This window comes from Ciconia boyciana, chromosome 8, assembly GCF_034638445.1.
Source record: "Ciconia boyciana chromosome 8, ASM3463844v1, whole genome shotgun sequence".
In the NCBI taxonomy this organism is placed as follows: Eukaryota; Metazoa; Chordata; class Aves; order Ciconiiformes; family Ciconiidae; genus Ciconia; species Ciconia boyciana.
Genome location: NC_132941.1, coordinates 28995394 through 29022112, shown reverse-complemented (window position 1 = coordinate 29022112; position 26719 = coordinate 28995394). Strand labels below are relative to the sequence as shown.

Genomic DNA, 26719 nt, shown 5'->3' with positions numbered 1-26719 from the left:
AAAAAAAAAAAAAAAAAAAGTAAAACCAAAATGTGTGGTTAAGTCAAAAAGAACAAGGGACCCGTGGGAATCAGGGCTCTCGCAGTCACAGCAAGAACCATCCCAATGTTTAAGAAAAAGCATCCCTTGCTATTAAAAAATGATATTTTTTCTTTCCACCCTCTACTTTTGAATTTCTGCTGCCTGCGCCTCCCACCACTGGCAGCAGATGAAAGCAGCCACTGGGACAGATGGAGCGTGTGCTCCTGCTTTTGTGCTCCCCATCCTATTCTATCATCCCTCCATCCGGGCTCCTGTCCGTACCAGTGACTTCCCCGTCCCCACCTCGGCCACCAGGCTCCTCTCCCCCTGCTGCGAGGGAAGGGGGGGGGCATCGGAGCCCCCATTTGCATCTTGTTTTGATTAACTTTATTTTTACTCTTCCACCTTTCTCCTTTCCTAAAAAAAAAAAAAAAAAAAAAACCCACACAAAAAAAACCCACAAAAAAAACACTAAAAAACACAAACAAAAACACACACACACCCCCATTATTTATGCTTTTAAGTCTACTCTTTGCTGAGCAGCTAAACCACCCCCAGCATCACCTTGGCACTGAAAAGGCAGGTCTGGGGGGGGCAGCAGGGACCCCCAAACCTGGCACCATGTCTGCCTTTCCCCCAGCTGCATCCACAACTAAAAAAGTTGGGAAAAACCAACAAAGATGCCCAAACCTTAAAAATACCCAGGTCTACAGTGACTGGCATCTCTGAGAGTCCTAATCCAGGCTACAAGTGTTTATGGCTCCAGATATACATATATATGCACACATGGAGTCATAAATATATATATCTGTATGTGTGTATATATATTATGTATATATATATGTGCATAGATACACAAATATACATACACATGTGTATATCTATGCATATATATACACGTGTGTGTATATAAATATACATATTTTTGTGTGTATGCTGCACTGGTTTAGGGAGAAAGTGAGGATGGTCTTGAAAAATCTGGTGTGATTCCGTGCATCCATCAAATTCAGGCAATGGCATCCCAGCATTTCAGAGCTGCTTTTCAAATCACACCCCCCTCACAATTAAGCGCCTGCCTAAAAAGGATTGATTTTTAATTTACAGTATTTTTATTGCATCCAAAAGAACCCTAGAAATTCCCACATTCTAAGGCAGTTTCGGGGCTCACCCCTCCCTCCCCACACCCCCATTTTTTGGGAAAACAGTCTTTTTCCTCTCCCCCCACAGGAGAAAGCAGCGGGGGGGCCCCCCGTGCCCCAACCCTACACGAAGTCCCCACGGAAAGGGCGGGGGGTGCCCCCCTGCGCCTGCCAGCGGCCCCGCAGCGTGCACAGGGGCTTGCCCTCCAGGCTCTCCAGCTCAGGGAAGCCCAGCTGGTTCAGGACCTCGTAGACCCCGGCCACCGCCGCCACCTGAAAGCAGAGGAAGAAGAGAGATTTAACTCCCCCCAGCACCCTTAGGATGCTTTTGCCACCTCCTGGGTGAAGATGCACGGGGAAGGTCCCAGCATCTCCCTGCATCCAGGAACCCACCCGACTCCCACAGCCCCCCCAGCTTTCCTCCAGCCAGGGTTTATACATTTCATAGGCCGCTTCCTCGCTGCTGGGGTCAGCCTTCGCAGGGTTTGTTGGCTTTGGCACCCTTCTGCCAAAAAGCTACAATGGCACCTTGTTTTTGCTAAAAACACAGGGATTATGCAGCGGGAAGGGGCACTTCTGGGGTCAAAGGCTCCTTGTATCCGCAGGTTGGGTGTATTTCCCCTCCTCCAGCAAACGGGGAGACAGCGGGCAGATGTAAACCCATGCATTAAAGATTTAAACCCAACACCAGATTTAAACCCCAGATTCTTGCCAACAACAAGCATCACACGTCTCCGCTACAAGATGGTGCAGCGCCAGGCACCGCCTCCCCCCATGCCACCGGGCAATGCAAACACCAGCATAACCAGGATGCCGTGCCGGGGTGGGCACCGGTCATCCCCCCCTTCCTCACCGCAGTCCCTTCCAGCAAGATGGGGCAGGGGGGGACGGTGAGCGGAGCTGGCAGCCACCACTTTCATCTCCCGCCCAGCGGATCAAACATGCCAATATGAATTAGCAGCGCTGGCGGAGGCAAGTGAAGGGACGAGGTTTTTTCCCACAAAGGCAGGCGCTGCCCGCTTCGCGCCCCGAAAACCCGGGGAGAGAAAAACTAATCTCTGCATCATAATAAAAATAATTAAAAATAACAAAAAGCAGGAAATATGGAGAATTTGGGGTGTCTCACCCACTTCCTATTCCATTTTTTCAGCTGACGCCCAATTCTCTTGGATGCCTGGTGCCAGCACCCGCATGCCCGTCGCCGCCTGCCCCAGCCAGGCAAGGCAAAGCGGAGCTGCTTTTAATTATTCTTTCCTTTCACTTCCCAAACCTGTTTGGCCAGGATATTGTATTTTTAATACGCTGCAAAGAGACTAGAGGTGGGTTTGGGTGCAAGGAGAGCCAGCCAAGATAACCAAGCCAGGCGGAGGGCCCAGGGGGGTTGGCTGGTGGCCTCCCACCCCCAGATGCTGTAATCGCAACTGGCAGATCAAAATAAAACTCTGTAAGACTCAGGAAAGGGCAGGTTTGGGGTGGGGGGAGCACCCCATCCATGCGGTGGGATGCCACCCATCTCCAGCAACCTGCCTGGCTTTCCCTGAGAGCCACCAGCCCGGCAAGATGGGAGCTTGCCCGGAGCGAAGGAACCTGATACAATGTCCCCACCCACCATTCAAAAATCATGTAAAATAAAAATGGGTGTCTGCTTCCCAGAGCCCTGGAGCGAGGTCCTGCTGGTGGCTTAGGCAGGGAAAGCCTCACCTCGCGCATCCAGAGGCTGAAGGGCCGCTGCCAGGAGTCCTTCTTCTCCAGATGCAGGTAGGCGTTGAAGAGGATCAGGTAGATGTAGCGCTCCAGGTACTGCAGGCTCCTCAGCTGCAGGGTCCACATCTCCCTCTCTTCCTTGCCCGACTTGCCCTGGAAGAAGCAAGAAACAGGCTGAAGTGGTACCCGCTTCAGGAGAGCATCCAAGAGGCAGCTCCTGCACCGAGTCCTCATCCGCAGTCCTCCAACCCACATGAGAAGTTTGGTGGTGAAGGACCCGTGAAGACCTCTTGCGCGAGGGAAAAACCACATATACTGCTGCACATCAGCCCTCTGACCCCGTGAGCCCCCCGAGGAGCCCAGCCCAGCCTGCAGCCCCTGCCTGGCCTCCAGCTGAGGAGGGAGGACAACTCTGGGGACAAAAATAAGCACATCCTTCCAGCCTGCTCCTGCTGTGGCTTGGCAGTCCAGGCTTTCATTACCTTGTGGTTTCCAGCATATAAAAACTTCCCCTTTTCCATGCAGACCTCAAAAATAGATGAGGGACTGCTAAATGGGGGGGGAGGTGTGCCCAGGAGCCAGGGATAGATGCCCAGGTGCAAAGCATAGCCGAAACCATGAGCTCCTGGACTGCAAAGCATTTCCCCAGGGAAAAACGTGTCCCTTTCCAGCATCTCCAGGTTGGATTCAGCCTCCGCCACTGGAGGAGGAGAGGCCACGGCAGCCACCGAGCACCCCACTCCGAGGCTGGTGGCCATCACACCTCCTATTTTTATATTATTATTATAGCTGTTATTTTAAGAACAGATGAGCCCTGCAGTGATGCCCCTTTTAGGAATTAATGAAAAAGGAATAAACAGCCACCCAGCGTAAGAGCCCTGATCCCACAGTCAATCCTGCTGTGAACCCCGCAGACCATCCCAAAGAGCAGCAATTCCTCGCTCCGGTGTCAGCACCAACCCGCCCTCAGGGACAAGCCCGCTCCAGTTTCTCTAGGTCCTTCCCCAGCCGCTTGTTGCCATGGCATTTCCACCCATGGGCTTTGAAAATTGGGGTTTGTTCAACCCACTTGCACCCCTATTCGTGGCAGCACCAGGCAAGCGGTTCTGCCCTTGGAAGAGGAGTCTCCTCTGCACCTATGTGCCAGTATTTGCAGAGAGCAGATCCTATTATCCTATTATTTATCATATTAACCTATTTATTTTTTATTATAGTGTCCTATTATTTATCATGTTATTATATTATGCTATTTATTTTGTATTATAGTGTCCCATTATTTATCATATTATTATATTACCCTATTTAATTTTTATTTTATTGTCCTATTATTTATCATTTTATTATCCTATTATTTATCTTTTATCCTATTATTTATTATTTTCTTATATTCTCCTATTTTTTCCTCCCAGTTAGGGGTGGGAAGGGGTAGGACCAAACAAACACAAGTACCAGAGCACCTTTTCCTTCCCTTCTGCTTGCCCTTACCCTGCAAATCATCTCCTGGCAAGCTCCAAAAACTGCAAAGCAGCGTCAGCCCCAGGCGCACAGCATCCATCCCACGAGGCTGCTGGTTCACCCAAACCCCATGTTTCTCTAAACACTAACCACAGCTTAATTAAGAGTCCATTAGGGCAATGACTAGACTATACAATTCCCGTAATTCTCTTCTTCAAGCTGCCCATCACTGGGGGAAAAAAAATACAAATAAAAATTAAAGCATTTGCACGTGCATCCCCCCAGCCCAGCCAAATCTAACAGGAGAGATGGAGCAGCCGAGAGAAAAATGCAAGATGCAGGCAGCGACAAAAGGCTCTTCCCAGGGCAGAGGGTGTGGGGGGAGCGGATGACTCCCTCCTTATCTCGCATTCCCACCAGGCTGCCAGGGCAAGTTGGATATGGCCAGCCCGGAAACAGGATACGGCCCAGGAACACCCGCGTGCCGGTCCTGACTGCCAAGTGCTGGGAAGAGGGGCAAGGAGGTCGCGGGAATTGTCTTCCAGAAAAAAAAAAAAAAACCACAACACACCAGGAGCAGCCTGGCGACACTGCTCTGCTGGGGTCTTCCTCCTGGGACCCCCAAGGCTTAGCCTATAGACACAGCGAGCAGGAGTCAGCAGCAAGGCAGGGGGATCATTCGGGGTCACCAGAGAACCTAATTAAATCCATAAGTAGGCAGCCGCTTGTTTAGCACGGGAGTTTTTTTGCTCTGCAGCAAAGCACACATGGTGAGACATCCCACTGGCCACGTGGCCACCTCCCCATAATGCATAAAGGAGAGGGGGAATAAAATAAAATTACTTATCCCCAATAATTTCCCAGTAGCTATTGCTGCAAATATTCAGTCCCCAGCAGCTCATCCCGTGGAGATCAGGTTTTCTCTCCCAGCCCCAAAAAAACACAGAGGACCCCATAAACCAGAAGGCAAACACCCAGGGAGCAGCAGACATTACTGGGTGATTAAATGCTTCGGTTTTTCCTCCCCCAGGCAATCATTCATAGCCATTAATTGAAAATGAGGGTCAATGGCAACTGTGGGCAAGAGCTGCAGCAAGGCATCACTGGCAGGGACGTGGTGCAAACCAGCTCGGGCAGGGACGATGCCAAGCCCCGAGCTCAGCCCTTCTGAGGCTCCATGAAGTAGTTGCACAGCTTAAAAAAATCCCAAATCTAATAAAAATTATCCTTTCTCCCCTTCATCAGCTCCACAGAAGCTCCGACGTAAAACTGGGCTGTGGCCCACGGGATGCCTCCTGCCCGGGCAGGGATAGGTGCCCTCCGGAGCTCAGAGGAGCCGGAGGAGCCTTCGGGGCTGGAGCAGAGCGGGACGGACCGTCCCTGCCCTCTGCCGGCTGCGCAGCACCGGACGGGCGGGATGTGGGACGGTGCCGGACAGGCGGGATGCTGGGTGGGATGCAGGATAGCGTGGGATGGTGCTGGATGGGTGGGATGCTGGGTGGGATGCAGGACGGTGCAGGATGGGATGCGGGATGCTGGGTGGGATGCAGGATGGTGCAGGATGCAGGACAGTGCCGGACAGGCAGGATGCTGGGTGAGATGCAGGATAGTGTGGGATGGCGCTCAACGGGTGGGATGCAGGATGGCGCCAGACAGGCGGGATGCAGGGTGGGATGCAGGACAGCACTGGGTGACCATGACCAAAAGAGCCCTGCACCTCTCCCGTGGCATGGCAGAAAGCTTCAGCCCAAGAAACCATCCAGCTTCAGCAGGGCTGGTCCCGGAGCCCAGCTGCACCCTCTGGGATCAGAGGCAACCCCGTGCCGACGGGGAAGAGGGCACGCAGGTGCCGCTCACCTGCCGGTAGGTGCAGATGATGATTTCTCGGAGGTGGTAGTGCATGGGTGTCATGGTCTCGCTGACAGTGTCCAGGGCCATGTCCACCTCCTTCTTCATCCGGTGACCATCAGGCAGGAGCTGGACCACCTTCATCACCACCTGGAGCATGGGCAGAAGCAGCACGGGCTTCACCACGTGCCTCCTCACCTCGACCCCACTGCTCCATCCCTGCCTGGGAGAGGACCCGGCCCCTCCAAATAAGCAGCTGTGGCTAAGGTAGCAAGGAGCAGGCTTGGAGGAGGACCCCTAAAACAGTCAGGCCCAAGGACTCACCTCGAACTCCCCTTTGGTGTACTTGGCGTCAGGCACGCTCACAATTTCCTCCTCGCTCATCTCGGGGATGCCCTGGGGCAGTCAGAGAGGGCCGGGCTGTTAGGGGCTGTGTGCCCCGTCCCCACTGCCCAACAGCTGAGCAGAAATGCAGGCCCCGAACCCAACCCACCAGGACCCCAGGCATCCTCCACCTCCCCTCTGCCTATGCAGGGAAGACCACAATTTTACCCCCACCATCTGCTCTGCAAGGAGGGAGCCACATCTCTCCTGCCCTTAACCCTTCGTCCTGGGGTGGGAGCTCTCAGGAACAGGGTAAAGGCTAACCAGGGATGCACCCACACTTCTCCTGGAGCTTGTTGGGGGCTAGGCACAGCAAGAGGCCACCATACAGGCATCCACCCCCTGCAGCCCATCCTGGCCCTCGCCAGCCCTCCCCACACTCCTTTCAACCCTCCCGCTGTGCCACAGCTGCTGTGGGCTGTGCTGAGCTTCCCCAGCAGCCCCCGCTCCAGTCTGACCCCCAGGGAGAGCTGCAGACCCCAGTACCCACTTTGAAGTGCCAGAGGGTGAGGACAGCGATGACCATGGCCGTGGTGGTCCTGCCCCGGCCGCTGGAGCAGTTGAACACAAAGGCTGCCTGCGAGTCCTCGGCCAGGGCGCTCTTCATCGCCTCCAGCAGCCGGTCAAAGTCCTGCCGGGAGCAAAGCCGGGGGGGTTTTATGGGTGCAGCCCACCTCCCTTCCCCACCATGGGATCCCCCTTGTCCAGCAGCCTCCAGACTAAAATCCTGAGCTCCTCGCTGCACACACTGGATCCAGCCCAGCAGCCTTCCCTCCATCCCTGGCTGGCTGAAGGCACCCGGGGGACCCTGCCTGCCGCAGCAAGCACCCCACACTGAGCCTGGGCACACCACCATAGTCCTGGGGCTGGGTGGCACCGAGCACCCAAGTGACGTTCACCCCGCAGCAGCAGGGATGGCTTGGGAAGGAGGCGGCAGCACCGTCCCATCCCCAGGGTACCTGCTCCTTGGGAGCACAGAAGTCGGGGATGGGGATGCGGCAGTAGGTCAGCCCCTGGCAGATGTTCTTCTGCTGGCTGAATATTTCCTGCGTGGTCAGGCAGCTCTTGAACATCTTCATCTGCTTCTCCACCTCCAGGTACACCTCCAGCCACTTCTGGCACTTCAGCAGGTCGCCCTTCAGGGTAGCCTCTAGTTTCTGCAGAGGATGGAGAAACCCTCACCATAAGACCTGCTCGTCTTAATTTTTTTCAGGATTTTAATTTTTTTTTTTTTAGATACAGGCTAATACCCCTCTCAAACACCCCACAGCCAACACAAAACCCCACACCAGCTCCTGGCTACCACCTCTGCCCAGGACTATGGTCCCCACCATACTTGATGGGAGCCTCAGGAGCATCATCTCCCACCACCCCGGGCAGCTCCTCCACGCAGCTACTGGCAGCCAAGCTCCTCCGCTGCCTATCTCCTCTGGAAACCCAGCTGGGAACATCTGCTCTCCTTTCCCCAGGTGCCTTTTACCCTCGCTTTCAAGCCACACTATAAATTCTTCAGGGGAGGATCTCCGCTTTGCTCTGCCTTTGCAAACTCTTACACAGTGACAGCAAAGTCAGGAGGACTCCTTTATTTTTGCAGTGCAATAAAGAGCGGGTCAACCACCTGGTTTTGCATCAGCTGGGCTGTCCCCAGCCTCTAGCAGACATGGAGGGCACAAGCCAAGCACGGCACCCGATACGACCACTGCCCCTCATTGCTAAAAGAAAAAAACCCCAAAACAAGCAGCTCCAGGGGGTGAGGGACTACCAAAGCCTGTGGACATCACCCACGAGTGCTCCTGGGAGCGGGAGATCAGCCCTTGCTGGATGGACAGAAATCCTCGCTGCCCCTGGCATCCCCTGGCAGGCAGGAGCTCACCTCCAGCTGCTGGGGTGAGGCACCAGGCACAGGGATCAGCTCCTCCAGGTGCCCAGGCTCCCGCAGCGTATAGATCTGCTCATTCCCCTCCAGGACCACTTCTTCCCGGAGGCTGATCCAGACGATGCGGGCGTGCTTCCTCTTGGCATCTGTCAGGTACCGCAGGACGCTCCCCAGGGTCTAGGGGAAGGGGCAGCAAGGGTGATGGGAGGGCTGGGAGCCCATTGTGGGCGACCCTGCCCGCTGCAGGGTGCATGCGCCTCACCTTGGAGCTGGGCTGCGCCGTCCCGTAGACTGGCATCTTGGGCACCCGTCGAAAGTTGGCCACGCTCATCTCCTTGGTGGTGCTCAGCACATCCGGGCAGAAGCGCTCATCTGCCACCTGCAGTGGAGCAAAGCCTGGGCAAAAGGGGTGTCCTCCCAGCATCCCAGCTGCCCCCTTCTACCCACAGGTTTGCAGCGGGGTTCCCAGCACACCACAACCTCTCACCCATGGTCCCCGCTCAGGAGAAGTCCCCAAACCCTTCCAACCCCAGCAAGCCAGGGCTCAAAGCTGCACAGCTGCATTTCAAAGGTGGGAGATGCTCTTCTTGCAGTAAGGCCGTGTCAAAGCAGCAGCAAGCCACCAACAGCTCTGGCCTCCTTCCCCCTGCCACAGCCACCCAGGAGCACCAAGAAAGGTGAAGCTGCAGCTAGTCTTCCAGCTCAGGCTCATGTTATGGGGTGCTCCAGCATCCCAGTACCCAAGGTCTGTGGGGCAGACACACCCATGTGCACAGAGGGTCTCTAGCCAAATGCCCACCCTTGCCGAGGATGCAGGGAGGACATGGACCTAGAGACCCCAACATGGACCTGGAGACCCCAAGACTCAGCACCTGCCCTACAATAGGGAAACCCCTCACTTCTCCCACCCCACCAAACCTCTTTGAGGGCGAGCATCCCAGGAAGGTGCCATTCCCAGGGGACGACAAGGAGCTGCCAGCCTGATCCCTACATGCAGGACAGGTACTCACCAGTACTCGTGTCCCCTTGGTGACGAGGTCCCCGGTGACGGTGAGCTCCGACAAGTTCATCTCCGCCTGCAGCCGGTAGAGCTCGGGGTGCCGGCACATCCACCTGCTGAAGCTGAGGGCAAAGCCCAGGGGGTACTGCCGGCGGGGGGCCGGGGGGGACGCGCTGTCAGCCTGGGCTCACACCCCCTGCCCGGACGCAACCCATGACCCCACTGAAAAAGCCTGCATTTGCTTGGGAACCTCAGAGGCGGAGACCCCTTCCCTCCCACTACATGGGGAAGCCGAAAAAAAGAGCAAAGGAGGGGTTTTTGGGTTGGGGGCGGGGGGTTACCTGCTCATGAAGGTAGGAGTTGAAAGCAATCAAGTAGAAATAGCGTTCGAGGCTCTGCAAAGTCCTCTGGAGGAAATACTCTTTGGTGCTGCTCCCCTGAAAGCAGAGGCAGGTGGGATTCATGATGCCCAATGCCAACCGGTCCTGCAGCCCAGAGCAAGCCGGAAGGCTGGGGAAAAAGCCCTACACACGCTTGTTTGTGGCTGGCTTAGAAGAGAGACAAGCAAGTAGCAAACAAGCATGAGGAATATTTTTTTATGCAGCAGGTTTTGGGGGGGAAGACGGGCAGAAATAGCATTTAAGCCGCTCAGAAGGTTTTTTGCGTATTCATGCTAACTTCACCAAGCTGTTTGTTTGGAAAGAAACCACTTCCAAACGAGAAGGAGGGGGCAGAGGGGTGGGAGGGTGGAACTACAAAACCCAATCTGGAATAGTTTTTTACGCTTTTTTTTTCTTTAAATGAAACGTTTCAAGTTTTCCATATTAAATGATGCTTAAAGACATAAATTTGCATGTCAGCTCAAACAAAACCTTCCCTTTAGCCCAAGGACACACCGGGAGCGGTTCCAACCAGACCCAAGGGGCGTTGCTGTCCGGGGGGGATACACAGTCCAGATGCTAACAGGAGACTCGAACCCAAGGGGAGCAGGGTTGGTTAATGCAAGGTCCTGCCCCCACCCCAGCCACCTCCGTGGTCTTCAGCCAAGATGCTCAGATGGCAGCATCCCTGGGGAGAGAGGTCCCCATGACAGCGATGCCACGGGTAGGGATGCAGGGAGCCTGCCGGAGACATCACCTCACAGACCCATGCTCTGGGTAATGCGAGGAATGCTCAGGGACCTCTTGGGGACCCCCCATCTGCCTTCAGAGCCCAGCAGGACCCCCAAGACCCAATGCAGGGTCAGCATTTCATGGGGGGTGGCAGACCCCAAAATGAAGGGTGACGCTAGACAAACTTAAGAGCAAGACAAGCTTATTAATTAGAGACATAAGCCACATGCCCTGTAATATGCTCCATTTCCAAGTGTCTCCTCTTTCCCTTCATCCCCAGAAGCATCACGATGCCTATGTAGCTGGCTTGAAGCAAACTCTCCTCCTCCCCATCTTCATCATTACCTCCCCAAACCAGGCACTTGCCCCAGCACAGCTATCTTCTCCTGGGGACACAAGCTCAAACCCACAGGATTTTCCATAATTCGGAAACCACCACCACGCTGCCTCGGGGCAGGGTTTGTACTTCCGAGCATCCCATCCAACAAATTAACCTGCAACGCCAGCACCAGCAAAGGAGCACCCAGCATGGGGTCCGCGAGCATCCCTGGAGAGCCCATCAGGACTCCCTGCCCAGGACACGATGGAAAATCCTATAAGGTGAGGCTGTATATGTACAGGGGTGGGCTTGGCGAGCAGGCTTGCGCATCTCTGACATTACGCGGTTGACTCATGAATATTTACTTGTTCCTCGCAAGAGAAATCCAGCCTGCTGTCATTTATCAAGAGGCAGGGCAGTGGGCTTTGCTCTGGAAACTCAAAACAAAGCCTGCGAGGATGGAACCGTGCTGGGTTTGCCGGCAGAGCGGCATTTCTCTACAAGAGCTTGCATTTCCTGCAATAAAAATGAGCCCTGCACTCTCACCCAAGGTAAGTCTCTTAATATTCCCCTTAAATAGGCTTTTGATTAAAAGGGGGATGATCTGCTCACATTTAAGCCATGGAGAGCTGGGTGCCACGGGTGTCTGGCTGCGGCTCAGCATCCCATGCCAGGTTGCACCTACCCCTGCATCACCATCGCTTGAGGACTTAAATCTCCACTTTTATCCCCAAGACAGGGCAGAAACCCACAGTCCAGCATGAGATCATTCCTCTGGACCCAGAAAAGCCCTTCCTCTCCCCAAAAGCAAGTGGGGCTCCGCCAGCTCACCCAGCAAAGCCCCCCGGTACCACCTGCAGCCCCTCCAGCCCTACCAAGCCCAGGCTGTTTTTTCGATGGCCAAGCATCAGCCCCTCTCCCCTCCTCATCCTCCCCCTACCTAGCACATTTTCCTGGCCCCTTGCCATTGTTTAAACCTGCTCTCACTCCATGCAGACTTCAAATAAACACTCCTCATCGCTAATTTACGGCAGTCCCCCGGCTGTTTGTTTCCCCGGTGTCGAGGATGACATAGAGCAGCCTTCCTCAGTGGGGAAAGAGTCTGGGAAAGGCTTCAAGGCAGTGGGAAAATCCCCTGCCCTGTGCCCAAGCTTCCCCCGCTATAAAAGAGAGTATCTGCCATCACATGAGCAGCACCAAACATACCCAAATCCACCCTAAAAAGGGGGTACAATTTGGGATTTGGCACTAAACGCGAAAAAAGTGCCAGTAAATGCTTTCTTTTCCCCCTGTTTAATAATTTTCATGGTGCTTTTCTGCTCCAGCCTATTTGCTTTGGCTGCACAGCACTTGTTTTTTAGATTGCCCTTTACAACCATCCCTGGCACCTCCACTCCGCATTCAGCATGTAAATGGGAAAATTAATCTCAAACAGGCTGGGATCAGAGCAGCGTTTCCATCCGAGCATTCTCTCTCCATCCATCGCCTGGTGAGGAGTCCCCCGGCTGGACAGGGAGATCATGGCTTTCCAGTTGGGAAAGCCACCCTGATGGCTTTTCAAAGCAAAGGGGGGAAAAAAAAAATAAAAAAAATATCCTACAGATAGGAAAGCTTGACCTTGAGTGACTATATTTGCAGGAAAACCTCTAAGCAACAATCCCTCCCAGCTCCCAAGGACTTTTACCAGCCAGGCTGGTACGGATTTTCCAATTTTAGAGCTGACGAAACCAGGGCATGGGATATTATTTGCCCCCAAGGTCATCTACCAGAAGCAGCGGTGAAGCCCAAACCAGACAGCTTTCCCCCATATCCCAGCCTGCTCCATTTTATGGCTCTTAAACAATTGGGGGGGAAAAAAAAAAAAAAAAGAAAGAAAAGCTCCACAACCTTCCAGGTTTCACGTCCCTGGGAAATTTCCAGCTCACAGGAAGCTTTGGATTTCCAGAATTTACATTCTTCTCATCCCCATGCAAAAACAGCTCGATAAATTACCCTGCAGAGAGCAGGCGGCCTGCATCCGAGCAATCCTCTAATTAACATACCTGGATCTGATAGTCCTCCCCGATCCCTTCCAGCTTCTTCTTATACTCGTAGATGGCTTCCTTCATGTCATGCATCTCCGAACAGGAGGCGATGGCACTGTCCACCTTGCAAGGAGCAAGCAGAAAGCCGCTCAGCTAGCCCCAGATGGGGGGGGACCAACCTCGCCCCCTCCCATCCACCTCACTGGGGGTTTCACCAGCACCCTCTTACCTCCTCGACTATCTGCTGGCCTTTGGGGACCATCTCAATGAAGGTCTGGATGACCCGAAGCCTGTCCCTGGGAGACATTTTAGGCGGGTGGGGGAGGCTGGTGTGGGAGAAGAGGGAGATCAAACCAGATCCAGGAGCACAGGCATCACCCCCACCCCAGCCCCAGGGGCTGCCCCACTTACTCGGGCTTCTGGGTGGCTCCTCGGTGGTGGTGGAGGACGAGTGTGCCCATGGCCATGGCCAGGTTGGTCCTGCCCACACCAGTCTGGCAGCCAAAGAGCAGCGCCGGTGGGGGTCTGCCGGGGTCCTGCAGCAGCAGGCTGGGGCTCTCCTAGGAGGAAGGGACAGAGGGATGGGGACCACAGGGGCATCCAGGAGAGCCAGGTCTGCTACCACAATGGCCAGGGTGGAGGTGATGGCCCTGCCCAGGCGCAGAGGGGTGGGTAGCATCTCCCCTTTGCTCAGGGGATGGCACAGATGGACCAGGACAGCACAATGGGTGGTCCATCCACTGTGTCCCCATGCCCTCCACAGCCGCTGGTGGACGTTGCCTGTCCACCCCAGGGGACATATTCCCACCACCAGTCCCCAAGCCACTGAGATGAAAACTCCCAGGCTAAAAAAAAAAAGAAAAAAAAAAAAAAAAAGAGAAGCCCTGCCATCGAAAGTCTTTGCAACAAATCCAGATCATTTCTCCCAAACCCGTTTAGGGAAGAGCCACCTATGCAGGGATGCTGGGAGGTGGCAAGGGATGGTCACCTTCAGACAGGGATAGGGACAAGCAGCTGGACAACATGGACTTCTCCAGCAGGGTCCACAGCAATGGGAACAGGACACAACCATGGGCATATGCATCCTCTAAGGGGCAGTGTCAAGCCAAAAGCAGGAGAAGATGCTCTCAGGGAGTCACGCTCCCTGACATGGCACCCTTGCTGAGGCACAGGAGCAAATCCCAACCCAATGTGGCCCCATGGACCAGGTGCTTTTGCTCAGCTCACCCTGAGGAAGTGGATGAAAGCATCGAACTGCTCCTCCAAAGGGGCTCCCTCGGCGGGCAGGGGCAGCCGGTGGTACCTGCCGGGCACGGGGACAGCCCTCGTTAGGAGGACAGGGCTGTGGGAGGGCTTTGTCCCCAGCCACAGTGGAGGACACGTGGCTTAAGAGGGTATCAAGAGGAAAGGCAGCCCAGCTTGCAAAAGCAAAGCATGAGAAGGAGGAGGAAGGGCAGCACCTGTAGGATGGCAGGAGGAAGACAGGTCTGCGGTAGACCTCCTCTGTCACCTGGATGTCCTCCTCACACTGCACCCGCACAGCATGGGGCTCATCCCGCAAGCGCTCGATATCATCGTAGACGTAGTAGATGCTCTCACTCAGCTGCGCGAAGTCGTGGATCTAGCAGAGATGGGGACCACCATCAAAACCCACAGGGCACCCACCACCTCCAACAACACCTCCGCTCATCTTTGAGCCGGGGGGATGCATGCGCCCTGTTATCACTGGGGTGATGACCCCCGCTTCTGTCCCACCTCACCTCCTTGCGGATGGCCAGCTCCAGGCTCTCCGCCTGCAGTCCTCGCTGCAGGAGCTGGAGGTTCTCATGCAGGTTCTCCTTGCCCCGGGGGGTGTAGGACACAAAGTCCCCCTCCAATCGCAGGAACACCACAGGCTCCTCGCGGACACAGAAGAAGACACACTCCTGCGAAGAGGGGGAGAGGCTGCCCAAAAGCTCTCCTGCCTTTTTCCACCCCAGTTTCCACCCTCCCACCAACCTTGTGGCCCTCTCTCTGCAGCTTCTGCAGCACAAGCTTGAAGCCGTTGAGGCTGGGTTGCCCCATGCCGAACACAGCATAACCTCCTTTGGCTTGTCGGAAATTGGGAGCGCCGCAGCTGCCAGTAGTGTTCAAGACGTCTAATTTGCCGTACACATCCCTGACCATGAAATATTTCCCCTGGAAAACAAGATGGACAAAGAGAAGATGGGGAATAAGTGGATTTGAGCAAGCAGGCTTGAACCCAGCTGGGAAGAAAAGTGGTTTTTTTTTCTTGGTGATCTTCAAAATTAGCCCCAAAAAACCTTGAGGTCCCCAAACCCCAGGCTGAAATGAGTTTGGCATGGGGTGGTGGCGATGCTCACCTGCACAAGGTAGTGTTCCAGCGTGGCCTCGGAAATGCGTCCCACTGTGTAGTTGGCCTTCAGCAGGTCATCGTGGATCTGAAACTCCTCCCTGCAGTTGTACCTGCAAAAGCCATGTGCAGGTGGGTAAAGGAAATAAATAGTGGCATAGGTAAAGGTTTTAAAAAAAGCAATATTTAGGGAAGATGGCGCAGAGGTCTGGAGACAGCAGCAAGGGGATGCAAGAGTCTGCCAAGGACTTACGTGATGACCACGGGCGCCACTTTGTTGGTGATGATAGACTTGGCCTTGCTGTTGTGGAGCCCCAGGGTCTGGAAGGAGTGGATGCTGAGGGAGTGCTGGTCGTCCATGCTGCCGTTGCCTGGCACCCCGCTCTCCAGGGGGGATGCCGAGACTGCCTGCTGCGCCGCACTGGCGGTCGTACCCATAATCCGCAGGCAGCTGCGCCAGGACGGGAAGGCGGCAGCGACCGTGGGGAAAACAAGGAGAGAGGGAGGGGGAGGAGAAATTTCTTTTTCAGCCACTCTCATTTTAGGAAGGGAAAATCCAGGCGGGTGCACAGCACCCCTCCGCTGACAGCCGGCGAGGAGAGGCCCATTTGGGAAGAAGCACTAACCCAATCCTTTCCCTCCCACTCCTGCAAAGGGCTTTCTTCCTCTCTGCCTGCATGCCATGCAGCTCCCTCTATCAGGGAGGGTCCAGACCCAGAGCAGCTGAAAGCAGGGCTGGGGAAGTGGAGAGGAAAAAAGGCAAAATGCTGGATCCAGCCCCCCAAATCTGCTGAGTCAGCAGATGGCACTGCAGAGGGACCCAGCAGCTCCCTGTCCCAGCACAGCCCTTAACCTCATCCTCCGCTTTCACAGCACCCGTAAACCACACCAGGGTCCCTCCCCAGGTGGAAAACACTTGTACACCAAATAAATTTTACTAAATATTTAGTAATTTAGGATTTAGGTGCTGCCAGCATGCCTGGAGCAGCGAGGGAGGCTTGAGGAGGCTGCTCCCTGGTCCAGGCTGTGCATGCATGTGCATGCACACACGCGTGTCTGCATGCACACACGTGCAAGCAGAGGAGGAGCCAGGGGGGTTGTGAATCGCCCGCACATGCTTTTGCGGCCTCAGAATTTGTGGGAGGCAGCAAGGAGGAAAGCAAGGGGTTCCTGAGAAACCCTCTTGATTGCACCAGAGGCATCAGGAGCCTCGAGGCAGTGGGATGAGGGATTTCGTCCAGCTATTAATGAGCAAATCTGAAAGCTGCCTTTAAAGCAGCCGGTTATTCCCATACTGGAGGAGCACCCTCTCCCCCAGGGCAGGTGGGGGACCCTGAAAGCAGACCCCCTCCCATCCCCAGGGAGCTCATCCCTACACAAGGATGAAAGCAAAAGGGCCAGCCCGGGGCGGGGGGGCTGGTGGCGGCCAGGAGCATCCTGCCACACTCGACCGGTCCAGGACAATGCGTCGACTGTCTGCGCCAGCCAGGGCTGGATCCTGGTAACCAAATGAAGCGAGAGATGGCAAGGGGGTAGCCTGGAAAAAAAAACTCTGCCCACCCCTACCGAGATGGTCCCCAATAAAATCTCCTTTGTACTGATGCTGCATGGGGAATAACCCTGGCAGCATCCAAAGGGGGACGGTATCTGCTCGGCAGCAATGCACAGCACTGGGAAACCAGGGGTGGCTTTAACCCAGCCCTACAAATGCTTTTGCAGCTGCTTCTGCTGCCATACAAGCAGTGCAGGATCAGACCCTTACTGCAATCCCAGGGAATGCGATGCCCCCAGCAGCTGCAAATGCTTCAACGGGGGGGAAAAGCCTCTGGAAAATGTGCTATTTTGAGACGGCCATGCCCTGGCGCAGATTTTCCCCTCCTCCCCATCGTTCTTCTTCCCTGCTCCGCAGAAAACTTGTTGCTGTACCGTGAATTTTCTGCACCATTAGGCAGCCTGGTTTCTTTTACATGCGAGAGAGGGGGAGGAAAAAAAAACAAAACAGCTGTTTTAGGCCAGTGCCATTTCTCCAAGTCCCCTTATGCTTTTCTTTTACATAAACACTGTTGGGGCAAAAATAAAGCAAAAAAAAAAATATATATATATAGGGAGGTTTTGAGTGTTTCAGAGCAGGCGCTCGTGGCTTTGGAGAGCTCAGCCAGCAAGCAGGAGGGGGGCGTTCAGCCAGGATGCTTTTTTTTCCCTTATTTTGTTCAGAATCGGTGCATCTTTTCAAAAGCAGCCGGTGCAGCCCGATGAGCTGTACCAATCCCTCTGGGTTTGCTCCAGCACCCCTATGCTGGGGGATGGAGACTCACTCCCCAACTTGCAGGCAGACACAGGCAGCTTCTGTATTTCCTTCGTCCTTCTCCCCCCAGCGCAGTCACCCACCTTCACCATAAATCCCCCAGAGATATGTTTTTTGCCTCATGAACCACTCCGGCAAATAACAGACATAAAAGACACCAGGCAGATTTGGAAATGGTCTTTCAAAGCACAAAATGAATGCAGAGAGGAAATCACATTTCAGCTTCTTTCCCCCCCTCAGCTGGGCAGCCAAAACCAAGCATCTTCCAGAAAAGTACCGAAATTACCCAAAATGGGTGCTCTGGGCAAACCACAGGAACTGCTCTAAAAAGCCATGGGAAAAGGGGCTTCCCTGCAAGCTGGGACACAAAATGGGATGGGTGGGGAAGCAAAACCCTATCCCAGGAAACCAGATAAAATGATCTTGCCTGAAAACCCTCCCAAATATAGCTGGTGGCTGCGACGAGAAGAGATGCAATGGAGCCACCATCACAGGCCAGCCAAAGGGGGCAGGAGCCCAGGGACCAGCCTGGGAGGGACGAGCCCACCAAAGGGCTCTGGATTAGCCCAAATATCAGGATTTTTCCTCATTTGTTGAACACAGTTAGCAAACACTAAGCAGGTGCCTAGGCAGGCAACTTACTCTTAAAAAAAAGTAGTTTTATTATTTTACCTGTATTTTAAAGAACCCTACTGTAACCGACATCTCAGCCTGGCACATTAAGATTTGAGTTATTCTCAAACAAATCAGCCGAGCTGGTGGGGCTTTGCTCCATTTTCATGCCACTATGAGAGGTTAGGATGCTCGGAAGTGGTCCGCATGGGTTTTATGATGGCATTAGCCTTCAGCTGGGGCAAGCCAGTTTTGAGCACCCCTTCCCTTGCACGATGCCATATTTAGGGGTTTCCTTTCTAGGAGAGAGAGGATGCAGAGACAAAACCCCTTGCACAGCATCCTGGCCTCCTGCCTGCATCTCCTCCCCAGGGCGAGGGGCGCAGGGACAAACCCCAGAAATACTCACCCAGCCAGCTCATCCCCTCGCCTTACTCGCAGCCCTAATCTCAGGGACCTAAAAGCCAAGCCTAAGACAAACTGAGGCTGTAGCTCGTTAACAAAGAGCCCATTTTCTCCCCAGCCGCAAAAAGGACCAACACCCTGCAAGAGGGCATCCCGCCCAAACAAACCGGCACTGTTCTCCAGGTGTTTTGCTTGAATTCAAAGCTCCAGCAGCAGCCGGTTAATTATTCCTGCTGCCTAAAGAGAAAGAGGAACCTACGGGTGGGCAATGTATAGGTGCTTCCCTTCCCCTGTAGACCCTCTCCCAGCACCACCAGCCCTGCTGAGCCCAGGGTGGATGGGGAATGCTGGAGAAGCCACAGACTGCACCGGGATGCTGCTCGAGCACCCCAAGAGATGACCCCGAGAGGCTCTGCGGCCTCTCCCACATAAGTCACGGTGATGTACAGTGCTCAGCCCTCCACCTCCCCGAGCCGCTCCTCTCCCCCGCCGCCCAGCATGGGGGTTATTCCCGTGCCCAGGGACCTGGCGAGGACTCAAAGCCGGAGCAAACAATGGACTAAATATAGCGGGGGATGGCCGGGCTGCAGCTGCAGGATGCATCTGCCCTGGCCGCCGCGATGAGGAGGAAGCGTGCACTTGCCTGGCCACTTCATTGTCAGCAGGAAATAAATCAAATAAATCTCCCTCCATGCATCCCCATGTTATTTTCTAGTTTTTTAAATAAAATGCAAAGCCCTTTGGGAAGCAGCAGCAATTGCAGCATCCTCCTAACACATCCATCTCTCCTCTGGGCGCGGGGCAGCCCTAGCAGCTTTTTGGCACCGAGCCGGCAGGGATGCATCCGCAAGGGACTGGGGGGCACCCGGCACTGGTGACCCAAGCAGGGAGGCAGGAAACACCGCAGCAACCGGCAGGAAGCTCCAGCGCTGCCGGAGGGGCATCACCGAACCCCGGAGGAAGCACTGGAGCCGAGCCCCCCACCCCAGCATGCTCTTTAACCCTCTTTTTCAAAAAACAGTGAAAATAAGATAACACACAAACAGCAAGCCCTTTGCCAGGGGAGCCCGCGTGTGTTAGGAGATATCCCGGAGCAGAGGCTGTGTGGGAACCGGGCTCCTGTTGTTCCAGGTGATGCCAGAAGGAAGCAGCTTGGCTTGTTAAAAAAATATAATAAAACAAAAAGGAAAGGTGAGAAGTAACATATTAAGGTGTGGTTTATTTTAATTGTGTCGTTTGCCCACTGAGCTGCAAGGGTGAAATAAGACAAGGAAGCAACACAACCCAAAGTGCCTTAAACCAACCCAACAGTGCTTTGCAATGGGGAGTAAAAGGCTCTGGAAAGCCACCTTTGCAGCAGACAGCTCTGATTTTACAAGCCTTGATTGTGTTGTTATTATTTTTAAACAAGAAAAGCAACCTCCCTCCATTCTCATGGGCTCCAGGCTCCTCAGAGAGCCAGTGCTGACGGCCAAAAATATAACTAAATAAGCACTGTTTCCTAGAAAGTACAGAGGTATTTCTCAATCAGGCAGAGATCGGTGCTGCTGATCCCCTGCATGCCCTGTGCTCCACTGCCAACATCTGCCAGGAGGGGGGGAAAGCATCAGTGGGATGCCTTCCCCCAAATCCAAGCAGGAGTGCTGGGATAATGAGGACTGGGCATTTCACACCCCCTCCCCAACACGCTCCTGCCTTTTGGCAGAAAACCGAGCGCCACATCCCCATCCTCCACATGACCAACCCACCTTTAGTTACTTGATTTAAAAGTCCTTACCCTGAAGTCAGGGAAAGCTGTTTGAGACAGGGAGAGGGGAGAAAAAGAAGGCATCCAGGCGTATCACCCCAGAAATGTGGGTGCAACTGCACCCCACCACAGAGGCAGCCACCGATGGGGAGGATGCTGGTACCCATTGGGAGGTACCAGGAGCAGTACCCAGGCTGCAGCCCCCGCTCCCAAACCTGGTTTACAGTGAATTATGAATCAGCAGTGTCAAACCTTCCTCACTAAGCAAAGCCTGGGCGATGCACAGGAGGAATGAAGAGATAAATGTGAGTATCTCATTAGCAGGATACAAAACAAACAGGGCTTTTTTGGCTGAGCCACCTCGACTTTGCACCAGAGCCCACCTGTAATGGCTCACAGCAGCCCAGGTGCAGGATGCCCTTTGGATGAGCAGCTACTGCACACACCGTCTCCTCTCCAAAAAACTCCTTTACTGCCTTTTTTAAAGACCCCTGGCAGGTCCCCCCACACATCACGCCAGTCCCTGGGGTGCTGCTTTGCAGGGCCAACAGGCGAGAGGCAGCTCACAGACATGCAGGAGATGCTCAGGCTGCCTGATGTTTAAGTGAGGGGTTTTATCAATGAGCATCAATGGAAAGAGGAACAAAGCCCTAATTTGCAAGCGCCAGCGCTGCTGGTTGTGCAGGCAGCTCACTGCCTGCAGTTTCAAGGTCTGCGAGCATGCTTACTGAAGAGTTCCTTTTCAATAGTGCAAAGAAAAAAAAGCCATAAAGGGTGGAGATAAAGGCCGGGGACATCTCCAAAGAGACGACTGTCCTGCGGAAGAGCTTTCCTCCGACACCAAAGACTCCCCGACTCACCAGGAAGCGCCACGGCCCCACGCCCAAACCCACTCCACCAAATTTTTCACCCTGTGCCATTTCCACCTCCTCCCCCCAGGAAGTTTTGTGGCGTAACCCCGCGCAGGCCAGCAGTCGGGGGGTCCCCGAGGATGGGGACTCCAGGGGGGCACCCATGGCGCAGCACCCCTCTCCCAACCCCGGGAGGCTCAGCGCCACGAGAAGCCCAGCCAGGGCGTTTTGGGAAGGCGAGGGCTATGATTTTGTGCTATTCATAGCTAACCACCGGCTCCCCTCCCGACAGGGAAGGCTGGCGGAGCAACGGGACGGCTCCATTTCCACGGGGCTGCTTTTCAAAGCCGGGCTGCTGCAGACCACACCTTTTGCAACACAAGCAGCACCTTATGTGCGCCTGCACCCGTCGTCACGCGCGCCTTTGCACGCTTGGTGGTTTTGCATGCGGTAGCGTGCAGAGCGAGCTCTCCCAGGCTCTCTTTCTCCCCCACCCTGCTCTTAAATAAAGCAAAAATCAAGCAAATCCCAGGGGGTATTTGCTCACAACAGACCTGCCAGTTATTTTTAGGCTCCGTGTCATTCGTGCAAAGACATAATCACTTCCTGCCTTCCAGGAAGGAAATGTCCCACCACCACTGCCTGCCTGCCTGCTCCCTCCCCAGGCAATGCCTGCACGTTCCCAGCACGGCCACCCCAAAACCTGCTGCCCCCCCCCACCCAGCAGGGTAACGACCAGGACACAGCTTGGGATATCACGAGTGCCACAGTCCTCAGTGCTGTGGGGAAGAGAGGTGGTGTTCACCCCCCCAGCGCTACGAGGAGTGATGCACCGGGGAAAGGTTAGAGGTAGGGGTCCGGAAAAGTCCGGCAGCCAAAGGAAACCCAGCCTGGACACAGTTTCTGGAAGTTTTCAGCCCCAACAGCTACAGATGCTGAGCAGGAGCTCAGCGAGAGCAGGCAGTCTGTCCTCCTAGGGCATCCTCCATGTCCCGGCTCTGCCCAGGCAATATGGCAGCCGAGGTGACCCCGTCCTACACAGTGGTGGGAGCCCACCGGGCTCTCCGATGTACCCTGCACTAACATGCCAGTGGGAAACCCATCACTGAGTGATCCCAGGTTTCGTGCTCCTCCTGTGCTCCTCAAACAGGAGGCTAAGGAGCCAAACCCCAGACTGGGATGGTCCCCGAGCAGGGAAGGGACTGTGGTTACATCCACTCCTCTTCCTCCTCCATCTTCATCCTCCGACAGGGAGCCATCCCACAGCTCCCCATTTCACAGCCTGCTCCCCAGATGGCTTTTGGGAGTGTAAGGGAGGCAGCTCAGGGATGCAAACCCCAAAACTCACTTTGAGGCACTCCGGCCGCAGCGGGCACGGCTGGCACCAGCAGACGGCCACACTGGGCTCTTCGCCTGGGTCAGCCTCCTGCAGGGCTGGCTTCCAGGCAGCAAGAGAGAGAGAAAAGCCCTTTTTAAATAGGAAACGGGACTGCAAAGGCACAAGAGCTGGGAGGATGCCGCGGGGCGGATGCTGGGCCTCAAAACTAGTTACCCATCTATTTTCCAGAGGTTTGAAGCACAGCGTTGGCTGCGGATAAACCCTCCTCACCAGGGTTTGGGCACCTCATGCCCACGCTGTGGGGTTTGTGTTCCTGGGGCAAAACAAAGCTTCCCCCCATCGCCCCCCCACCTTGGCTCTGCGGCGAGGGGACCCCTGCCCAACAAGCACCCCAGGCCCAGCGGGAGGAAGGCTGCTCCCAGCAGCGGCACCTGCCTTCCTCTCACAACCGGGGGGCTGGCCGCAAACCGCCCCCCCGGGGTGGCGCTGGGAGGTGTGGGGGCACCCCCCGAGGTGCCGCCCGGCTCCAAGCTGGGACCCCACGGCCGAGCCTTGCCCCTCCATCCCCTGCCCAACGCACCCGGCTGGGAAACGACCACACACCCCCCACCACCCCCCCGGGGAGGGGATGAGCAGGGGAGCCGGCCCCGGGGGGGATGCCCGGTCCCGGGGCGGATGCCCGGTCCCGGGGCGGGGGGGATGCCCGGTCCCGGTCCCGGGGCGGGGGGGATGCGGTACCTGGCGGCGGCTCCGGGCTCAGCTCCCGCGCCGGGCTGGCCGCGCCGTCGGGCGCCCCATGGGGGCGGCGGGAGCGGGGTGGCGGGAGCGCAGCCCCGCGGCCGCCCCGACCGCCGGAGCCTCGGCGGGGGGAGGAAGCGGAGGCGGAGCCGGAGGAGGGGCAGCGCTGCCGCTCGGCCCCACGCCGCGCCCGCCGGCTGCCGAGCACCGGCCCCCGCCCCGGGACATCCCCCCGGGCCCGCCCTGCCGTGGTGCCCTAGCGCGTTGCACCCCCCAGCCCCGCGGGGACCCCCGGCCACAGCACCGGCCCCCTCAGGGACGCCCTGGCATGCGGCATCCATCGCTCCGGAGACCCCCTGGCATGCAGCATCCCCCAGCCACAGCACCCATCCCCTTGGGGACTCCCCTGGCATGCAGCACCCATACTCTCAGGGGCCCCATGGCACATACATCCCCCAGCCGCGGCACCCATCCCTGAGGGGGTCTCCTGGCAGACAGCAGCCCCCAGCCACAGCATCTTCCCCCTCAGGGACCCCACAGCACACTGCATCCCCCAGACAACACCCATCCCCTCGGGGACACCATGGCATGCAGCACCCATCCCCTTGGGGACCCCTGGCATGCAGCAGCCCCCAGCCACAGCACCCACCCCCTCAGGGACCCCCAGCAGACAGCATCCCCCAACCACACTGATCCTTCACATCCCCTCCTGGTGTCAACCCCCTGGGACAGACAGGGACCGACAGATGCCACCACCCCAGCCAGGTTCAGAAGGACAACAGCAGTTTTGGGAGCATCAAGGCACTGCCAGCACCTCTCAAAGCCAAAATGCCCTTTTCCTTCCCAGAAATGGAAGAGGAGGGAGGGATGTGTGCGATGGGGGCGAGGGATGCTGCTGGATCCAGGCTGGGACTGGTGTGAAAGAGCCTGCAGGGAGCCCCTGCCCCCCTGCTTTATCATGCCAAGGGGGATCGCTCCTCAAAACTCACATGGGGAAAGTAAAGGTCCAGCACTCGCTCCTGCAAGCCCTCAGCAACACTTTTAAAAGCAGGGCGAGAGCTGAAGCTTACAGAGGAATCTGTGCTTTCTGCTAATTTTAAGCCTCCTCGCAGCCTGCTGGAGATGGACACCCCCCCCCGCCCCCCGCCCAGCCTCAGCACATCTCGTCTCCTCCACGTTGTTGGACAGGCAGGTCCCAGGGCTCTTAACCACAGGTACAGTGGGAAGCAGCTGCCCTAAGTGGAGCTGGATACATAGCATCCCTTTCACAGACCCAAACACAGCTGCTTACAGCAGCCTGGCCTAAAAGCAAGCCATCTGCACAGCCTCCATGCTTGGTCTTCCCACCTTGCCGAAGGCCTTCAGGGCATGGTGGAGAGGGTGTAGACCTGGAGGTGTCCTCTGAAACATCAGGGTAGCTCCAGGCTCCCAAGTCTCAGAGCAATCCCTCCTTGCTTGGGCCACTCAGACACCTGGGGAAATAAGGCTGCTGCCCCCCCGACTGCTCCCCAGCACGTACAGGCACCATGGTGGGTTCCTGCGACGGCTCTGCCAGTACCAGCAGTGCCAGCACTGAGGTCTGCTCATCTTCTGCTGGTTTCCCTCACAGAACAGAGTAACGCCATGAGATGACTTCAGGCTTCCCTCATTGCCAACAGGCACTGCACTTATTCTGCTGCCACAGAAAGATGCTATTTTAGCTAATCCATTAAAACCCAATTCCTTCAGCTCCTAGCTGCCTTCCCCCATTTCATTTGGGTTGACCTCTGAGCCCTCAGAGGGCCCCATCTAAGAGGACCCCAGCCCCACCTCTCTCAGAGACCCCCAACGCCCCAGCGCTACAGCCTTGCTCGCACTCAACACCGTCCACGGCTGCTGTGCTGCTCCAGGAGGCACTACCAAAATAAATGTTTATAGGACACCAACAGGCTGAAGGAAAAAGAGAAAAATGGCATTAACACATTCACCGGCACTGGGAAGGAGAGCCAGGAATGTAAACGGAGCCCGGAGGCAGTCCGAAAATGGTAACGGCTGGAAAGCAGGGCTGGAAAGTTTGTTAATCGGGATCCTAGATACTAGCCAGGCTCCCGGCCTTCAGCTCAGCCTAAATATCCTTTTCTGAGCCGCTCTGCTGAATTTTACAGTCGGATGCCACAGGACAGACCCCAGCAGTTGCACACGCAGATGGCAACTACTCCAGTTTAAAACTCAAATCGAGCTATAAATCCAACCAAGGTTTCATTCACCCTGCTGCATGTGAAATTACCCTGGTTTAGTTTGTTTACAGCTCGCTATCATGAAGAGCTTCAGTCCTAGATTGAAATTTTACCTTTTTTTTTTTAAATTCTCCATTTTTAGCTCCCAAATCAGCATCTAGAAATTCCCCCTGCCCTAAGGAGCACACCAAAAGCCAGGGCTCCCCATGCACATGCACCTCACTGCAGGGGCTTTGTAAGACAGGATTGAAAAAAAAAAACTCACCCAAAAATTCAGGAGGAAAACAGTTGTCACTCCCCTAAGCTTGGCATCGCATGGGCAAAGCCAAACCCAGAAGAGGGAGCTCCCAAATGCCTCATCAGCATTTTTTTCATCTTGCTTCTCTTCTCCATACACACACTGCAAAATTCGCTAACATTTCAGAATTAAAAAAGAGCAACCCACGATCCACCACTCCCATTCAGTGGTGGAAGAAAAAATGTCTTATCTTTATTTTCTTTTATTTCTTAAAAAGCCTTGCTGCCTGTTTCCAAGCAACACAGCTTTCCTCCAGATTTTTTTTGCCCCAACAGGCTTTAGGTACCCCCTTAATAGAGACTTCAGGTGAGAAACAACCTGCAGAGCCAGAATTTGGGGAGAAACTGCAGGAGGGAGCAGCTGTACAACACACACACTCTGCACCAGCAGCAGTGCCTGCTCCGAAGGAAGGGGTTTCCTTGCTGCCTTCCCACCCCTCCTCCCACATCCCACTTTTTTACTCGGGATCAGGCTGGAGAGGAGCGCAAGAAGCAAGAGTATAGCAATAAAGATAATTTAATACTCATAATTTAATAATAACCCGGGTAACAGTGCAAAGTGACAGCCCTTCCCCAGGCTCCCAGCGGAGCAGAGGCATTGCTGCTGCAATATGCACCCGCATCCACGGGAGGTCACGGCAGGACCACACTGGGTATGGCCAAGCCAGGGTGCACAAGGGGCCCCCCCAAACCCAGGTCAGTGGCACCCTTGGTGCTGCCCTCCAGGCTTCACCCGTGGGACCCGAACGGCCATGGGCAGTTCGGGAATGCGTCGTGCCGCTGTGGTATTTCACACGCGGGGTCTGCATCCCAAAGTGATGCACTTTCAGGGGTGTTACAGCACCATGGGGGGTTGCTGGTAGTTTGCTGAGACACTCACAAAAATTGGGGGCCCCAAGGATCTGGCTGCTGCAGCCGGAGGGAGGGGATGCCCTGCTCCCACCCACCCCGCAGCACCCTTCCTACTAGGGGGG

General features: G+C 55.4%; 1 protein-coding gene across 1 annotated transcript; it reads right to left on the bottom strand.

The window, feature by feature from the left end:
- Positions 1–1107: 1107 nt before the first annotated feature.
- PALD1 (phosphatase domain containing paladin 1) lies at positions 1108–23366 on the bottom strand. Its single transcript, XM_072871185.1, has 20 exons — positions 23233–23366; positions 15489–15686; positions 15246–15348; positions 14881–15060; positions 14643–14807; positions 14343–14503; positions 14110–14185; positions 13294–13442; positions 13112–13208; positions 12901–13005; positions 9769–9864; positions 9438–9572; positions 8690–8806; positions 8425–8604; positions 7511–7708; positions 7042–7182; positions 6492–6563; positions 6177–6317; positions 2862–3017; positions 1108–1433 (listed from the first exon to the last, which is right to left on the bottom strand). The coding sequence occupies exons 2-20, from the start codon at positions 15671–15673 to the stop codon at positions 1284–1286; spliced, it is 2607 nt and encodes an 868-aa protein (XP_072727286.1). The 5' UTR covers positions 15674–15686; positions 23233–23366; the 3' UTR covers positions 1108–1283.
- Between the last annotated feature and the right edge of the window lie 3353 nt (positions 23367–26719).

What these genes read in the sequence shown, in the direction of transcription:
- PALD1 (XM_072871185.1), bottom strand. Translation starts at nt 15,673, where the DNA reads ATGGGTACGACCGCCAGTGCGGCGCAGCAGGCAGTCTCGGCATCCCCC. An exon ending in TTCCTCCTGCCATCCTACAG is followed by an intron (nt 14,186 to 14,342) that starts GTGCTGCCCTTC and finishes CGTGCCCGGCAG; the next exon opens with GTACCACCGGCTGCCCCTGC. An exon ending in CGGCGCAGCCCAGCTCCAAG is followed by an intron (nt 8,605 to 8,689) that starts GTGAGGCGCATG and finishes CCCTTCCCCTAG; the next exon opens with ACCCTGGGGAGCGTCCTGCG.